Source organism: Arachis duranensis, chromosome 10 (genome assembly GCF_000817695.3).
Source record: "Arachis duranensis cultivar V14167 chromosome 10, aradu.V14167.gnm2.J7QH, whole genome shotgun sequence".
Lineage (NCBI taxonomy): Eukaryota > Viridiplantae > Streptophyta > Magnoliopsida > Fabales > Fabaceae > Arachis > Arachis duranensis.
Genome location: NC_029781.3, coordinates 99,468,675 through 99,486,409, shown reverse-complemented (window position 1 = coordinate 99,486,409; position 17,735 = coordinate 99,468,675). Strand labels below are relative to the sequence as shown.

General features: G+C 37.3%; 4 protein-coding genes across 4 annotated transcripts in view; 1 reads left to right on the top strand and 3 right to left on the bottom strand.

Annotated features, from left to right (window-relative positions):
- The window catches only part of LOC107471266 (UDP-glycosyltransferase 83A1), a 2,277-nt gene extending 1,809 nt beyond the window's left edge, over positions 1 to 468 (bottom strand). Inside the window, exon 1 of the mRNA XM_052255721.1 lies at positions 5 to 468. Coding sequence (XP_052111681.1) covers positions 5 to 468 — 464 coding nt within the window. The remainder of the gene's footprint in view (positions 1 to 4) is intronic.
- Positions 469 to 3,683: 3,215 nt separating this feature from the next.
- LOC107471274 (UDP-glycosyltransferase 83A1-like) lies at positions 3,684 to 6,866 on the bottom strand. The gene is made up of 2 exons (XM_021133394.2): positions 6,389 to 6,866; positions 3,684 to 4,561 (listed from the first exon to the last, which is right to left on the bottom strand). The coding sequence occupies exons 1-2, from the start codon at positions 6,864 to 6,866 to the stop codon at positions 3,684 to 3,686; spliced, it is 1,356 nt and encodes a 451-aa protein (XP_020989053.1).
- A 5,305-nt stretch (positions 6,867 to 12,171) lies between these two features.
- On the bottom strand, positions 12,172 to 13,059 carry LOC107471267 (uncharacterized). The gene has a single exon (XM_016090719.1). It carries the CDS (start codon positions 13,057 to 13,059, stop codon positions 12,172 to 12,174), a length of 888 nt encoding a protein of 295 aa, XP_015946205.1.
- A 2,039-nt stretch (positions 13,060 to 15,098) lies between these two features.
- LOC107471268 (uncharacterized) lies at positions 15,099 to 16,679 on the top strand. The gene has a single exon (XM_016090720.1). It carries the CDS (start codon positions 15,099 to 15,101, stop codon positions 16,677 to 16,679), a length of 1,581 nt encoding a protein of 526 aa, XP_015946206.1.
- Positions 16,680 to 17,735: the final 1,056 nt, after the last annotated feature.

Genomic DNA, 17,735 nt, shown 5'->3' with positions numbered 1-17,735 from the left:
TTGAGAATCTATGGTTCCATCATCCATAAGCTTGGGAATGTTATACTGCATGGCAAACAAAGCCGCTGATGCAGGCCAAAAGAGAGCTCCATTGATTCCCATTTTCTTTGCAACTTCCAAAGCCCACCCCATAGTTCCATCATAAACAATACAACTTATTGTAATTCCATCATTCAATCTAAGATCTTCGATTAGCTTCTCTAACATAGAGGGCATGGTCCTTAACATAGAGAGACATAACTCTCCTATGTTTCTTCTATCATCCTCAGGTTCCAGACCATCAGGGATTGACATCAATTTTATTGATGATGATCCATTGATGGAACTCACCACCTTCTCATGTATGAATTCTGTGTTAACAAAGATGATGTTGCAGCCATGATCAGCTAATTTCTGTGAAAATGTCATCAAGGGATTAACATGACCTTGAGCTGGCCATGGTAGAGCCAGAACTGTTGGCGTCTTCATTATTAATTTATGGTATCGGGTTCATAGTAACTTAGATCTATGCAATGGGTTAATATATACTATGAATATTCAAAAATGATCATCGTCATGGCTTACATGATGTGTGTGTGTAGGTTATAGGAGATTCCAAACGGTCAATGAAATTTGTCAGATTCTATTTTGACTAGTAAAGAAAAAATAATATTAGAATATTCAACTAATATACTAATACTGAAGAAAGTTGTTTGAAATTGAGATCATTTAACATTAATATTTTGAATTGCTGTATATATTGTATTGAAAGTAAAATTGTATTTCGCATGTAGGTGAGGTAAAGACATTTAAAGTGTTAAACGAGAAAAGCTTTTATTGAAATATATAATAAAATTTTCAATTTTTAAAAATACTGATTATTTAATCTCTTTAAGATAAGAACTTTAACAAATACTTTATTAAACCCTTATTTATTTTTAATTGAAACTTACCACTTTTTTAAAAAACTTAAACAAGCAAATGTCTTTTGAAGTGAAAGTGAAAAAAGAAAAGTAAAGTTATTCATATTCATAATATTATAGTATAAAACAGTCAACACTAAGAAAAAAGGAAAAGAGAAGGCCGCCGAGACAATAATTACATCCAACTAGCCACCAGTTAATGATCAAGTGTATGTGATACTTTTCTTTCTCATTTAATTTATAAATACCAAATAATAATAATAGGTAATTGCTCCGTTTCTTCAAGAAATTAATTATTTTTCAATTAGATATTATTAAATGATAGATTTATTATGTATAGTTTAACACATAAAACAATTATATTTTTAATCAATTTAACCCAAACAAAAATAAACTTTAGAATATGCGCTGCGCATATGTAATAAATTAAGAGTATAGAAAAAATATAATAAATTAATTATTTAAAAATCGATTCAGATATGATACTACATATGTAGATAAAATATATAAATAAATTTATTTATTTTATACGTTAAATAAAAGTATAATTAAGTTTATTTTATTATATAATAGTACACGATACAACAACAACAACAAAGCCTTGTCCCATTAAGTGGGATCGGCTACATGAATCAAACGACGTCATTGTGCTTTGTCATATATCATGTCTACAGAGAAACCGTTTACATGTAGATCTCGTTTGACTACCTCATGGATGGTCTTCTTAGGTCTTCCTCTACCTTTCGTCCTTTGTCCATCTTCCATCTCATCCACCCTCCTGACTGGATGTTCTATCGGTCTTCTTCTCACATGTCCAAACCACCTGAGACGCGATTCAACCATCTTTTTCATAATGGGTGCTACTCAAACTCTCTCCCTTATATCTTCATTCCTTATTTTATCCAATCGCGTATGACCACTCATCCATCTCAACATCTTCATCTCTGCCACACTCAACTTATGTTCGTGCTCCCCTTTAGCCGCCCAACACTCCGTACCATACAGCATAGCCGGTCTTATAGCGGTGCGATAAAATTTACCTTTAAATTTTAGAGGCACTTTTTTGTCGCTTATAAAACCAAATGTACTCCGCCATTTTGCCCAACCTGCTTGGATCCTATGATTTACATCCTATTCAATCTCTCCATTATCCTGTATGATGCACCCAAGATACTTAAAACTTTTAACTTTTCGTAGGATGTTTTTTCTAATCTTCACCTCTATATTGAAATTTTCCCTTCTCATACTGAACTTACATTCCATATATTCCATCTTGTTACGGTTTATGCGCAGACCATACACTTTTAAAGCTTCTGTCCATGACTCCAACTTTTTCTTTTTATATAATAGTACACGATAAAAGAAGATAATTTTTTTTGGTCTCCCACGGTATCCCCCAACTCGGCAGGTCAAGGACTAATCCGTCGCGGTACTGAACTCCATTTAAGGGTTTGCCGTTGGCCAATGGATTGCTGCATGCACAAGGCGGGATTCGAACCCCCGACACTTGCTTAAGCAGACTAGTGAGCTAACCACTAGACCAACCCAACTTGGTTTAAAAGAAGATAATTTATCCTTTGTCTTTGAAGGATACATACCAAAACAAGGGCCTAATAAAAATATTTAGGCCCATAGCTTTCGTGTTTAATTAAGGAAAATTAATTTTGTTTTATATTTTGGTCCCATAATTAACTAGTATAATTGTGTATTAATATTAAATACCCTAATAATATAAATTTTCATATATCGTTATAATAGATTAATAGTAAAAACATGCACGGAAGTGATGATCAAGTGGTTGATTATTTTGTTAAAAAATATACATAAAGCAATATAATAAATATAAATTATGCTAAATGTACACTAAAATATATATTAGAATATAAATACATATTAAAAAAAATTAAACCACATATATATTTATATATAAATATATTAGTGATTAATTTTGGTGTATAAATAGTATTTTTGAATAAATATATTCAAATGCGTTGATTTTTTTTTTTACATTTTTGTTAATCTAAACTACCTTTTAACGTAAACAACAAAACATAAATTAAAACTCACATAATTGATATTATAACAATATAAATTATACAAATAACCGGTTACTTATAAATTAACTTTAGTCTTATAACTTTTGCTGGCTAACATTACTATGATCTCCCGAGTTACTAAAGAGATTATTATCGTATACATTTGATAATCTACTTTAATTAAGGTAGAAACTCATTTATTTGTCTAACTTTTTTTAAAGGAGACCATTTTAATAAATACATTAAAAATATTTTTTTAAAGATATTTATATGTGTCATGTTATTATTAGACATCTTTATTAAACTAATTAATAATTTATTTTTTAATAAATCAGAACAAAATTAGTTTATTATAACAACAGTGATAAATCCAGTTGTCAACATTATAATTATTAGACCCGATTTGATCCGATCGAATTACATAATCTAAATCGAATATCTTTAAATTTTTTTATAAAAAGATAAATATATGTCTGACTTTTTGTTTTGTAGACATTTGAATTCCTAAATATTTAAAAATACAATTAGATTTTTAAAAAAAATTAAATTTATTATTATTATTATAAAAAAAATTAATTTTATTCTAATTATTAAAAAATTTAAAAATAATCGATAAATCCATTCAATAATAATGCAACTTATAAAAAGACGTTTTATGCGTCTATGAAAGTATTTTTTTTTTTAATTATCAACTTGTTACGAAAACAGCTGCACACATATACGTGAATGTTCACCTTTAATTAATCTATTCCTTCAACCACTTAATGAACTTGTTTAAGTTCTCGGAAGAAGCACCTCCTTGTTGAATGTTGTTTTCTATCTTCTTCTTTAGCACACGTGACCTTAATCTAATGTTCTCATCAGCAAGTAGTTTGTCCACTTTGGCTTTTATTTCCTCACGCGAGATCAATCCATTTTCATCCGAATCAAATCCCAAACCAACTTTCAACTCATCGCAAATATACATTTTGTCATAAACTTGATCCGAAAAGTACGGCCAACACAAGAAGGGAACTCCATTAGACAAACCTTCAATGGTGGGATTCCAACCACAGTGACTTATAAAGCAAGCTATAGAAGGGTGACTTAGGATCTTCTGTTGAGGACCCCATTCCACAATCTTACCCTTACTCCCTTCAAATTCATGCTTGTAAGAAACATTTTTGTTGTTAACGGAATCTTGACGCACCACCCAAAGAAACGGTCTTTCTGTTAACTCAAGTCCAAAAGCTAGCTCGCGAAACTGGGTTTCGTCGAAAAGAGCAAAACTTCCAAAGGCAGCATACACGACAGAAGCGTGAGGCTGTTGATCAAGCCAACTCATGCAAGAGGAATCTTCTTCCCAGAAAGATGTGGTAATATAATTTGTGTTGTAGGTTCTTAACAATGGGCCAATTGGTAAGATCTTTGGGAGAAAGGAGAAAACTGCAGGCTCAAGATCATATGCAGTGTTGCACAACCACCAGTGTGACATGGTTAAAGCTTGTCCGCAATGCGTTATATAATCGAATAGCGTCTTTGCATTTATTGGATCACTAGCAGTGTTTGACCAATACAGGGTTTCTGTGCTCATAAGAGCCATGTTTTCTGATAACTGAAATGTCCTTTTAGTGACTGGGAGTCCTGCAATGTAATGCAAATTCAGGTATTAAAATTGGTGGAACTCAGATGTAGTCGACTTCATGTGAAGTTGATAACTGAGAGTTCGTTAGATGATTTGATTTATTTGACTAAATTTTCATTTAATGACTCTCGACTATCAACTTCTCGTGAAATCAACTACACCTAAGTTTCACCATCAAAATTTCAGGGGAAAAAAAAGAAAATACTCAAAATGGTAACTCAATAGAAATTACTTTATCGAATCTTCATAACATATAGCCTGATGTCTGATGTATGTAGTTTTGCCAAAATCTAATTATGCTTTTTTATAAAAAAAATTACATGTATATAAAAAAATTAACCACTAAATTAATCATAATATATTTTTGTATATATGTGTGATTTAATTTATATTTAATATGTATTTTATATTAATAATTAATTTTTAATAAAAAATATTAAAAAATTAATACTTTTTTATTAATATTAGCCAATAATTTAATTTAATACTTTATTTTTATATTATTAGAATTTAAAATTTAAAATTTAGTATTTAATATAATAAAAAAAATTTAGTATTAACCATGTATATTAATTAAAAAAGATTGCTCTGTTTAATATGTTATTTTGGGTAAGAATTCTTTTTAGAACTTAAACCATGCACAATGCATAGATTCATTCATATTTTATACTGAAATTTGAATTTAACAACAAAAATAGAATTCTCTAAATATCTGATGGAGATATAATTATTTATGTACATTCTTTTATTAATTTAAACTCTTAAAAAAATAATTGCATGATATAATATAAAATATTTTATTAAGATCTTGCCAACTTCACCATAAATTATACTTCTAGAATATTTTGTATTAGGCAGGACTTTTGTGATGGATTTTAATAGATTAATGACAGATATCTTTATATCGTTATTATGTATCTGATCATTTCCTAAAAATAATATTGTCAAATTTTGAATTCATTGTTAATTTACAACCAAATTTAGTTACAATTTTTTTATAACATTTGTCTAATCGTCGTTAATCCAAATCTGAAAACCATTTTTCTTAATAGAGGAAGTATAGGGAACCAATAGAATATTTGTATAATGTGTATAATAAAAGTTTAGGGATGTCCGATTCAGTATTAGAGATATAACTATTAGTGTTACCTTTTTCCATTAGCTTAAGTTTTTGGGATGAGTGGTTTTATGACATGAGATGTTTATTATTCCTAATATCCGGATAGTTATTCTGAATAGTATGGGTGATGTTTATTTTGTAACTCATATAACTCATTGTACATATTGTACAAATATTCTATTGGTTCCCTAGCATGACTCTTCTTAATATGATAAACGATAGCCACAAATTTTATTCGTCGATAGTTTTGCTTAACTTTATTTTTAGCTTTTGCGATAGATGAATCCGCTGATAAAAATTTTGCCACTCTAAAAATATTATTTTTGTTGTTGTTTTTAATATGAAAATAACAGAAAATATTTTTGAAAATAAAAATTTTGACAAAACAATACAAAGATATCACACAATTGTCACACAATAATATAAAAATTCTATAAAAAGTTAAAAACAACAAAAGCATTTTTTTTGTAAAAATAACAGAAAAATTAAATTATTTCATAGTAACACAAAAGCTAACGGCTACCCATATTATCCCTTTTCTTTTTTAATCCCTTCGTGGCATATATTATCTTTCACTATAGAGCATAAAAGGTTTTAAAAGTACTGCTGAAGAAAGCGCATTGAATAGTAGCTGAAAACAATTTTTTTTAAAAACAATAAGTAGTTAGGGTTTAAACAAAGTGGTGAAGTGATATTATATTGTTACCAGAAGAATCTATGATGCCACGATGAATGAGCATAGGAATATTGTTCATCAAAGCAAACATAGCTGCTGACGCTGGAAAGAAAAAAGCGCCTTTGATTCCCATCTTATTCGCAACTTCCAATGCCCATCCCATTGATAAATCAACAACCATGCAACTAACTCCATAATCTTCTATCAATTTCTCAAGAATTGAAGGCAAGCTGCTTTTCAAACCAACACATTGTTTGGCGAAATTGGTTCTTTCATCCTCAGGGCTTAAACCATCCGGGACGGAAACCAGTTTTATTGGTTCATCATCAAGGGTATTATTGTCTTTTTCCCTAACCATCATTGAACTCACAAAACGGTTATGGTTGATCTCCGTGTTAACAAAGATGACTTTGCATCCATTCTCGACCAGCTTTTGTGAGAAGCTCATCAAGGGAGTGACGTGTCCTTGAGCTGGGTATGGTAAAGCTAGCACTATTGGAGTCTTCATGTTTTTGTATATTACACTTTCAAGTTGGTTTCCAACGTTGATCTTTCACACCACGAATGAAGCTCTACTTATATAGTGCACCTAAAATAAGACTAATTCTTTACAATTGTCATAACTAATCACGTTGATTCTTGATTCTTTATAACCAACGAGTTAGGCTAGCAATTTCTGGCAAAGGGGTCACTCTTTCAGTCTTTCTCATACATAAATGCTTGTTGGGTCATGCATGATAGAAGCCCCAAGGTGAATAGGAATAACTTTGTTTGTATGAATGCAATAATATGCATAACCACTTATCTTTTTATGTATAATAATTTATAGAATTTACAAACGAAAAGAGAAAATGAATGATTATGCATATTTTTGTAGCATTAAGTTTTGCTTACTTTTATAGAAGAATAGTGTAACAAATGATTGCAATTTTTTCATCTTCTTTCCTTGTTGGTGGTTGCTAGCTAGAATTTACCGTTTCTCGGCTTTTATTTTAACATTTGTTTGTAGCTTTTAATAAGCACGAGATGCAACACATGTCAATGGAAAATGATGCAACTTACACACTTCACTCTTAGGATATGTCTCTTTTTGGCATTGAAATTGTCATTTGTTGTGACTAAAACAGAACATCTATAGAAAAATCAATTGTCGTAAAAAATAAAAAATAAAAAATGTGATTAGGTATATAAGGTTGGATGACATTTATTATTTTTGTATATGAAGCACATGGAATTAGGGGGTGGCAAGTGGAGAAGCCCGTCCCTCTCCCCAAAAGTCCGTCCTGTTTCGTTTAATAAAGTAGTTCTAAAATCTCACATTGTCCTCCTTAACAGTGGGTTGATAGGCCAAGTCCACCAAATTCTTTTTTTTATTATTGAATATTAAATAATATATATAATTTTACAACTATTTTAATAAATTTATAATAATTTTTAAAGATATAAAAAAATTATAATTTTAAATTCACTAAATATCTACAAATTTAGAACGTATAAATCAATCAAACGTAAAATATAATCTAAAACACTAAATTAGAACATTTTCAAAGAAATCTTGAACCCGACTGAGAGGTCCGTCCTGCCCTGTCAAAATCTACCAAAACTCACGATTTAAACGGTGCGGATTAGACGGACTTTTAATGTGTGATAATTTCAATTTTTCAGCCCCGTTTGTTTTTTTTTTGGCGAATTATACGGACCGATTTGATGAGTTTAGGCCATTTGCCACCCTTACATGGAATGGAAGATGAAAAGAAAAGCAGTGGGAATAAAGAGAGATAATAGCAAGGTTGCGAGAACCGGACCGGTCAATAAACCAGTAAAGTTATTGGTTTACTGGTTCGACCGAGGTTCAACTAGAGTTCAACCGGTTTTAATTAAATATTAAAAAAATTATTAAAAAATTTATATATAATTTTAAACATATATATTCATCCTATATGTTTTTACCAATAGAACTGAGATGTTCTGGATTTCATGCTTCGTAAAACCAAAATAAAGAAACTCTTAATCAGAAATCATAATTAACAACCACTCAGACTTATAATTATAATCAACAAAAATAAAATAAAAAAACAAAAACAAAAACAGCAACTCACAATGGTTACAATCAACAACAAAAAAATGCAACAGCAACAAAAGTTCTGTCCAGAAATCAGACTCCAAATTCAATGGAAGAGCAATTCAAAATCTGAGGATCATTATAATCAACTCAAATTTCATAAACATTGGCAACTCAGAATAAAATAACAAATTCACAAAATCAGTAACACAAATATCTGAGGATCAATAACAAATTCTTTCCAATAAATTTAACAAAATAAATATAAGTTTCATAAACATTGGCAACTCAGAATAAAATAACAAATTCACAAAATCAGTAACACAATATCTGAGGATCAACAACAAATTCTTTCCAGAAAATTTAACAAAATAAGCACAAATTAACAAAATCAGTAACTCATAATGAAAATCCTAAATCAGCAATTCAATTATTAACAGTAAAATCAGCAAACAGAGGAGACAAGGAGGAGGAGGCGACACCGGCGAACACAGTATTATCAAAATCCAAGCCACAGTGCTTACCAGCAGCGAGGAGGATATGGAGTGACAACGAAAACCAAGGAGACGGCGACACCGGCGAAGAGAGAGTGCGCGCTCAAACAGAGGAGACGACGGCCACAGAGCTTCCACACGACGGTGAGGGAGCTTCCTGCGACGGTGACACAGCTTCCCAGGACAGCGACGGAGCTTCCTACAACGGCAACATAGCTCCTACGACGGCGACGGAGCTTCCGAATGCGACGCCTCTACCCAGCGGAGACGAGTTCGTCGATGACAATGAAGCGTGGTTGTGAGGCTCTGGGGGCTGCGGGGCGCAGTGGCTATGGTGGCTGGAGGGCTAGGGTTCTTTGTGCTTTCAATTTAAAATTTGCAGTTCAGTTTCAGAGAGGTGAGGAGAAGAGAGGAATGGGGTTGGGTGCGTTGGGGATCAGGGTTTCTTTTTATGAATTTTTTTTAGAATTTAAAACGGCGCCGTTTGAACTTTGAGGGAGGGCTCTTGAACCGAAAACCTTATAAAAAACCGACCGGTTTCGGCGGTTCACCGATTAACCACCGGTTCGACTAATTTTTTGACCGATTTTTTGCTAAACAGTTTAGAAAGCTAATCAAACCGACTTAGTGATCGATTTTTGGTTAATTCGATTGAACCGATCGATCGATCTGATTCGATTTCCAGAACTATGGATAATAGATATTAGATAACAAAAAGAATATAGAAAGGGATAAATTTGCCATTATTGAACATTTTAGAGGTAATAGTGAAAGAAAACCCTCCATCGCTCGTTGTATTTCTTAATCCACCGTGTCCTCCTTTGTATTTCTTCGAATTAATACTCAAATTAATTTTTAAAATTATACTCACATTTTAATCTAATGTTCAATATTTTAATTTATTCAATTTCGTCCTCCAACTCAATTTACTCAAAGTTAACACTTATGATAAATTCTTTGCAAATTTTTTCAAGGTATTTTATTACTCAAACTGAAGGACAATTCTTCAATGGGCAAAGTAGCTTAAGGATCATCATCTATAATTCTTAGCAATTCAATATTAAATGGACGGTTGAGATTCAAAGTTTTTTATAATTTAATTTCATAATAAATATATTTATATTTTTTATATTTTAAAAAAATATTATTGGATTTTCTTATATATCCTTCTCTTCTAGAAGTTATTTTTATCAATGATATATATAGACTTTTAAACAATTTTAGTAATTTGTTCTACTAAAAAAACTCCTCGTTCATTTCTTCCTCCTCTGAAAATCTGTTGTGGGAAGGAATCCCTTGTTCTAAAAAATCTTCACGTTCCTGGTGGCTTGCCAGAGCTTTCACTTGACGATAAAATATCATAAAAGCTTTATGTTGTTAGATAAAACTACACAATAATTATTATACATGCCTAATCAATAATTAGCTTGTGGTTCACAATAAAATTCTTGATGTATGGTGATCAGAAATGTGTTCTATTAAGTCTCATATTTTCTAAAAGAATGAATATAATTGTATGATTGTATAACATCTTATATTATTAGGATTTTTTATTTTAATAAATAAAATAAATATAATAATTATCGAAATAAATAATTTTATGATTATTTACCGATTTAAATTTTCTTGCCATATCTCGTTTACAGTGTAAACGAGATGACATTGCGTATATCTCCTTTATAGTGTAAACGAGATATAACACGTCAGCGTGACACGTGTATATCTCGTTTACACTGTAAACGAGATATGGCCTGTCTGCGCTTATATATAGAAGTTGTTTATAATTTAGTTTCGGGCTCCAGTTTGACTTTGTTAACATCTTTCTCATCTCTTTTAACCCTTTTTGATTATACCTTTGACCGAATTGGTGATGGCGGGCCAAGCGGAGAATGACAGAGACATTAACAGACTGAACGAGACGACACATTTCGCCGGGGGTGGCCGACTTCGAGGTTAGTTTTGTTATGTTTGTTTAATTTAAGGATGTGGTCGTTGTTAGGGTAGTCATGAAGAACTGGAACGTAGTTATATGAATTAGGAGTTAGGTCTGTAGGAGAAATTTAGAACTCTATACGCTTGTGCTAGGTTGGTATGACATAATTATTAGTTTGGAACTCTGTTATTCTTGTGCTATGTTGTTAGTATTTATAACGCTGTAGTTAGGATTTGCCTATTATCGAATATGTAATGTAGAGACATGTGTAAGCTAGGAAGTTGAAATACTGTATTCTTAAGGCTAAAAATTTTTTTTTCATTCTTCAGAGGCTTCGCCTCCTACTGCCCCCCCGAGTGAGCTATACCTTACCTCCATCGGACACCATCGTCCCGTATCTGGCTGAGGCCGGATTTGGCGACATGGTGCCCCTCAGGAATTTTACTTTTGACAATTCCCTGATTTCGGCACTGGTAAAGCGATGGCGTCCAGAGACGCACACATTTCATTTTCCGTGGGGTGAGGTCACTATCACCCTACAGGATGTGGCGTACCACCTAGACCTACGTGCACACGGTAACCCCGTCAGGGGTGCCTCCGTTACTTTGCTAGGTGTTACCATATGAAAATGTGGGCGTTAGTGGAGCAGCTGCTCGGCGCCAGGCCTCCCGTGGCAGCACAGCAGGCGGCGCAAAGGAAGGAGTCCTTCACACTGAAGCTGGTGTGGCTGTGGGATCATGTCTGCCAGATGTCCCAGACAGACAATTTCCAAACCCTCCGACAGTACGCTATGTGTTATATCATGTTACTGATCGGAGGGTATCTGATGACCAACAAATCCAACAATCTGGTGCACCTTCGTTGGCCTCGACACATGACGAGAAAGTCCTAAATACTTTGTCGAACATGCATCAATCGCGCACCATGAGGTGTCCATCGTAGGATAGTTTGACGCATAGGTCACATATGGTGCTGGAAAAACAGCTCTGCGATGCCTGAAGCAGTTTTGGCATCTTGTTGTACGACTCTTCCTAATCACCGTAGATCCGAGCAATTGCCTTCTGCTTTGCCATACACACCTTTCTGTGTGAGGGTTTGAAGTGATAGAGGAGTTGGACTGAATCAAGGGCAATATGACCCTACAAATGAGACTGCTATCTAACTGACGATGGTCTTGAGACATGGTGGGTGTTAGACAGTTGTGTGGTCCACCAAACCTCCAAACCTCTCTAATCACAACAAAAAATTTATGCTTACACTATATCTCTAACCTACATAACATATCATACAAAAGTACTCCAATTCACAATTAAATTTGAACTTACTAGTATCTGAGATTCTGACGAAGGGCCACAGAGAGGCTCCATTGACACCCACTGTCGGCTTGACGGCACTGCACATGGTACTTTAACCGGGGGGACTCGATCACCCGGTGCTCAGCACTCCTATGAATATTATAGTTCTTCACACCTTGAAGCACTTCCTCTCGGTTTCTGTACCTGTGTCCGACCCAAAACTCTACACCGCCGTCTAGGTTGTAATCCACTTCACAACTGTCAGAAACCAGGGTCCTCTCATGCATGGCGTCCAGATCTAGACTGTGATAGTAACTTGGCACAGCCGATAGCGCTGGAATCGGGTGAGGTGGAGGCAGCACATGGCACCGCATAGCCCCGGCAGGTGTCTCCGGCACAAACTCATCCTCATCACCACCATCAGAAGACTCACTGTCCACACTGTCCGCCACGTAATCCTCGTCCGACTCCTCCTCACCCTCCTCTCCCTCATGCTCCGGAATCGCGATATGAATGGGCGGTGGTGCGAGAGGTCGGTCGTCCTGCACATAGGTTTCGTGTACGGAACCCCCACTACCACCGTGACCCACCTCGGCGGACAGCTCCATTACCCGTTCACACATGATCCTCCCATGAATGTCGAACATCAGTCGCACATGCTCGTCCCCGTGAAGTCGGAATAGTTGAAACCGGAAGACTCCATTTCCCATGGGTGCTAGCAACCTATACCCCACCCTACCTATCTCCCTCGCTTGTGTACCACCGAGCTTGATCAATATCAAACTCTTCAAATTCGACAACGTCTCCACACACTGAGTGTGAGGATCCTGACACTCAAATGTCACTCCGCTGTCGCCATTTCTCATACGATAATTGGAATAAACAAGCACAACTATGAATAGATTGTTATTGGCCATTCAGCTTTGTTTTTGTGAGAAAAATAAGACAGAGAAAGAATATGAAATGTGTGTGGAGAATACCAAGGGTTACACATCCTTTTATAGATGCTTAATATTTGTCTTTTATTATCTCATTTACAGTGTAAACGAGATAACATTTCCACGTATCTCGTTTACAGTATAAACAAGATGTGTATATTTTGTTTACAGTGTAAACGAGATATACACGTGTCACGTTGATGTGCCATATCTCGTTTACACTCTAAACAAGATACGTAAAAAATATCTCCTTTATAGTATAAACAAAATATAATAAAAAAATTTAAATCGATAAATACTCATAAAATTATTTATTTTAATAAATATTATATTTATTTTATTTATTAAAATAAAAAATTTTACATCATTAATATATCAAAATTAAATCCATAATATATACACAAAAATAATTGTATGTTAATTATTAATCTTAAAATAATCCTGTACAATAAAATGACAAGACTAATGTACGATGATTCAAGAAGCTCATCATTTAGGCAGGGTATCGGCAGGGGTCCATGATCTTGAAAGTTCGTGATAGTTTTATTTTTATTTAGATATTATATTATATAAAAAAGTACTATTTGTAATATAATATAGATGACAAATATTTCTTTTGTTATTTTTTGTATAAAAAAACATTAGAGACTTCAGATTAAGAAATTAAATTTTGAAAAATAAAAATTATAAACTTTGTTTGATGCTAAATTTGAGTATCAAACAAATATTCGTATATTATTTTAGATGCATATCGTTTCTAATTTTGCACATCACTCGATCTCTTCAATTATTTTCGTTTGGGACCATATGATGGCTTTAGGGCCAGAAATTGGGTGTAATGGCTGGTACATGATAGTTACGTCCCTCGCTTTTATTGAATTGGTATAGTAGAATGTTTTAGAACGAATATTATATATTCAGTGACGGATTTAGACAATTTTAATAGTGAAAATAAAATATATATTATAAGATAATTTTTATAATAAAAATATTATATTTAAATAAAAAATTAGTTATTAAATTATTTATTATGAATTTGTGTATTAATATATTATTACGGTCTGGCCCAATTAAATATAGGCCGGCCCGATTCGGGCACCACCCGATCTGAATGGTTGGAAGCGGGGCGCCTCGATCGTCGATCCAGACACACGTCCCTGACAGCTACTTTACAGCTGTGCAAGGGAGACCTCAAAGGAGGTGGGCCTGTCCTTACAGGGCCCACCTCTGACACGGTATAAATAGGGAGGGACATACCCTTTCCCCAACGTATGTCACCTATCACTCACCCTTTTTCGCCTGTACACTCTATTGACTAGAGCGTCGGAGTGTCTTTGCAGGTGACACCCCCCACTCCTTGCACGAAGTACTCGGAACATTGTCTTCGCCAGCCCGGGAGCTCACGACTAGGCAAGACCCCCACTTCACCAACCAGGATTCCAACCCGAACCGTTCGGTACCCGACCTACCGAACATTGGCGCCGTTTGTGGGGAGAACGAAGCTAAATGGAGATCGTGCCGGGTCCAGGGGACCACGGGCGCGCAGCAGCCCCCGAGGGGGCAGCCTCCGTTGCCTCGCCCTGTGAGAGGTTAAGATCCCCTCCCCAACAAACCGGGTTCCAGTCGAGAGCTCAGGAGAGGCACCCCTTTGGGGGAACAGGCAGTGACAGCGCCAGGATAATGTAGGTGCTATGCCACAGGGTGCAGAATTTGGAGCAACAACTAGCAGATCAGGAGCATCCTCAGCGAATCTCCGACCCTGACTACTCTCAGTCCCTTGAGAGTCGGGGAAGAACCTCCAACCGAAGCAGTCGCTCCCGGCGCACCCCTATACTGAGATCAGAATCGGAGAGTAGCCAGGAGGATTGGCGGCGCCCTAGGAGGCGAAACGATACAATCATCTACGCCCGAGGCAAACGGGCATGCGTCATGCGTGGGGACCGCGAAAACGGAGAAGGAAGGTCCGAAAGAAAGCGGCAACCCGTCATCATGGGCGCCACTTCGACAAACCAACTGACATGAGGTATGACGGAACACAGGACTCGCAGGAGCACCTAACGGCCTTCGAGACCCGAATAAACCTTGAAGGAGTGGGAGATGAGGTGAGGTGCCGCGCTTTCCCGGTCACCCTGGCAGGCCCGGCGATACGGTGGTTCAATAGCCTCCCGCAGGGTTCTGTAGCCGCCTTCTCGGACATCAGCCGCGCCTTCTTGGCGCAATTCACTACTAGAATCGCGAAGGTAAAGCACCCAATCAATCTTCTCGGCGTGACCCAACGTGCCGGGGAGACGACCAAGAAGTATATAGATCGGTTCAACGACGAATGCCTGGAAATCAAAGGACTAACCGACTTTGTGGCCAGCCTTTGTCTGACGAATGGCCTTCTTAATGAGGATTTTCGAAAGCACCTCACCACTAAACTGGTCTGGACGATACATGAGATCCAGACCGTAGCCAAGGAATACATAAATGATGAGGAAGTCAGCCGAGTCGTGGCTGCCAACAAACGGCAGCCCTCCTACAATCAACCCAGGCACCATGGTAACGGAGAAAGGCAGAAGGAACAGGTCATAGACGGGGGGCCGAGCAAGGCACCCAGACCGTCTCCCGGGATAGAAAAATTCACCAACTACACCCCACTCACTCTCCCCATCATAGAAGTTTACCAGCAAATCGCCGAAAATGGAATATTGACGAAGCCCCGACCTCTGAAAGACCGTACAGGGGGGAACAACAGCCTCTACTGTGATTACCACAAAGGCTACGGGCACCAAACGCAGGACTGTTTCGACCTGAAAGATGCGCTAGAACAAGAAATCAGGGACGGTAAACTGGCTGAATTCTCCCACCTTATCAGGGAGCCGAGGAGACGACATCGCGACCACGATGAAGACGGCAAGACCCGATCGACGAAATGGCGACAAGGACCAGAAGACAACGATCACGGCCTCACCATAATAAACGTGGTGATCGCCGAGAACACAGCGCCAAAGTCGAGGTCTGCGCACAAGAAAGACGCCAAAGTCCTGGCAATTTCCTCCTCGCTGGCACGAAGCTCCAAGAGGTCCCCAACTATTTCCTTTGGGCCAGAGGATCATTGGTTCGACGAGGTCCCTGAGAACCCACCCATGGTCATTACGGCTAGGGTGGGAATCGACCTCGTCAAACGAATCCTTGTGGACACGGGGGCAGACTCGAGCATTATGTTCCGCAACGTGTTCGATGTGCTAGGATTACGGGACGCCGACCTCATGACTCACCAACACGGTGTCATAGGGTTGGATGACCACTTCATTAAGCCAGACATGATAATATTTCTCCCGACCTCCGTGGGACAAGGACAAGGGCAGAGGTCAATTATGGCCGAGTTCGTGGTTCTACGGGACTCCACTGCCTACAACATCATCTTGGGGAGGAAAATGATCAACGATGTTGAGGCGGTAATCAACACGAAGCTGTTGGTTATGAAGTTCGTGGCTGATGACGGATCTGTAGGATCCATAAGAGGAGATCTGGAAACGGCAGTCGCTTGCGACAACGCCAGCCTCTCCTTGAGGAAGAAGTCTAAAAAGCATCCGGAGTGTTCTTTGCGGACTTAGACGCCAGAGTCGATGACAAGCCAAGGCCAGAACCAGAGGGGGACTTGAAAAAGTTCAGGGTCGGTGAAACGGAGGAAAAGTTCACGTTCATTAATAGAAACCTCCCACACGAATTGAAAGAACCCCTAGTAGAGATGATTAGAGCTAACGAAGATCTATTCGCTTGGACGCCAGCCGATATGCCGGGCGTAGACCCTAGAGTCATGTCACACCACCTGGTCGTCAAGCCGGACACCCGTCCAGTGGCCTAAAGAAGGAGGAAGATGTCCCAGAAGAGAGCAGAGGAGGTGGCCAAGCAGACGGCCAGCCTCCTAAAAGCGGGTTTCATATGAGAACTAGACTACTCGATATGGCTGTCAAATGTAATTCTGGTAAAGAAGCACAGTGGCAAATGGAGAATGTGTGTGGACTATTCCGACCTCAACAAAGCATGTCCCAAGGACTGCTTTCCGCTTCCCAACATAGATGCGCTCGTCGACGCGGCGGCGGGGTACCGGTACTTGAGCTTCATGGATGCCTATTCCGGCTACAACCAAATACCGATGCACCGACCCGACGAGGACAAAACATCATTCATAACACCCGGAGGGACCTATTGCTACAAGGTGATGCCGTTCGGACTGAAAAACGCAGGGGCAACATACCAAAGGCTGATGAATAAAATATTTGGAAGCCTCATAGGCAAGACAGTGGAAGTCTACGTGGACGACATCCTTACAAAGACTACGCGGCCTGATGACCTCCTGACCGACCTAGGAAGTGTGTTCGCATCTCTCCGACAGCACGGCATGAGGCTTAACCCTCTCAAATGCGCTTTTGCCATGGAAGCCAGAAAATTCCTGGGATTCATGATAACCCAAAGGGGAGTAGAAGCCAATCCCGAGAAATGCCAGGCAATACTCCAAATGAAGAGCCCGGGATGTGTCAAAGACGTTCAGAGACTAGCAGGTCGCCTCACCTCGTTATCCCGCTTCCTCAGAGCGTAGACAGCAAAAGCCCTACCTTTCTTCAATCTAATGAGGAAAGGAATAGCATTTGAATGGACTCCTGCGTGCG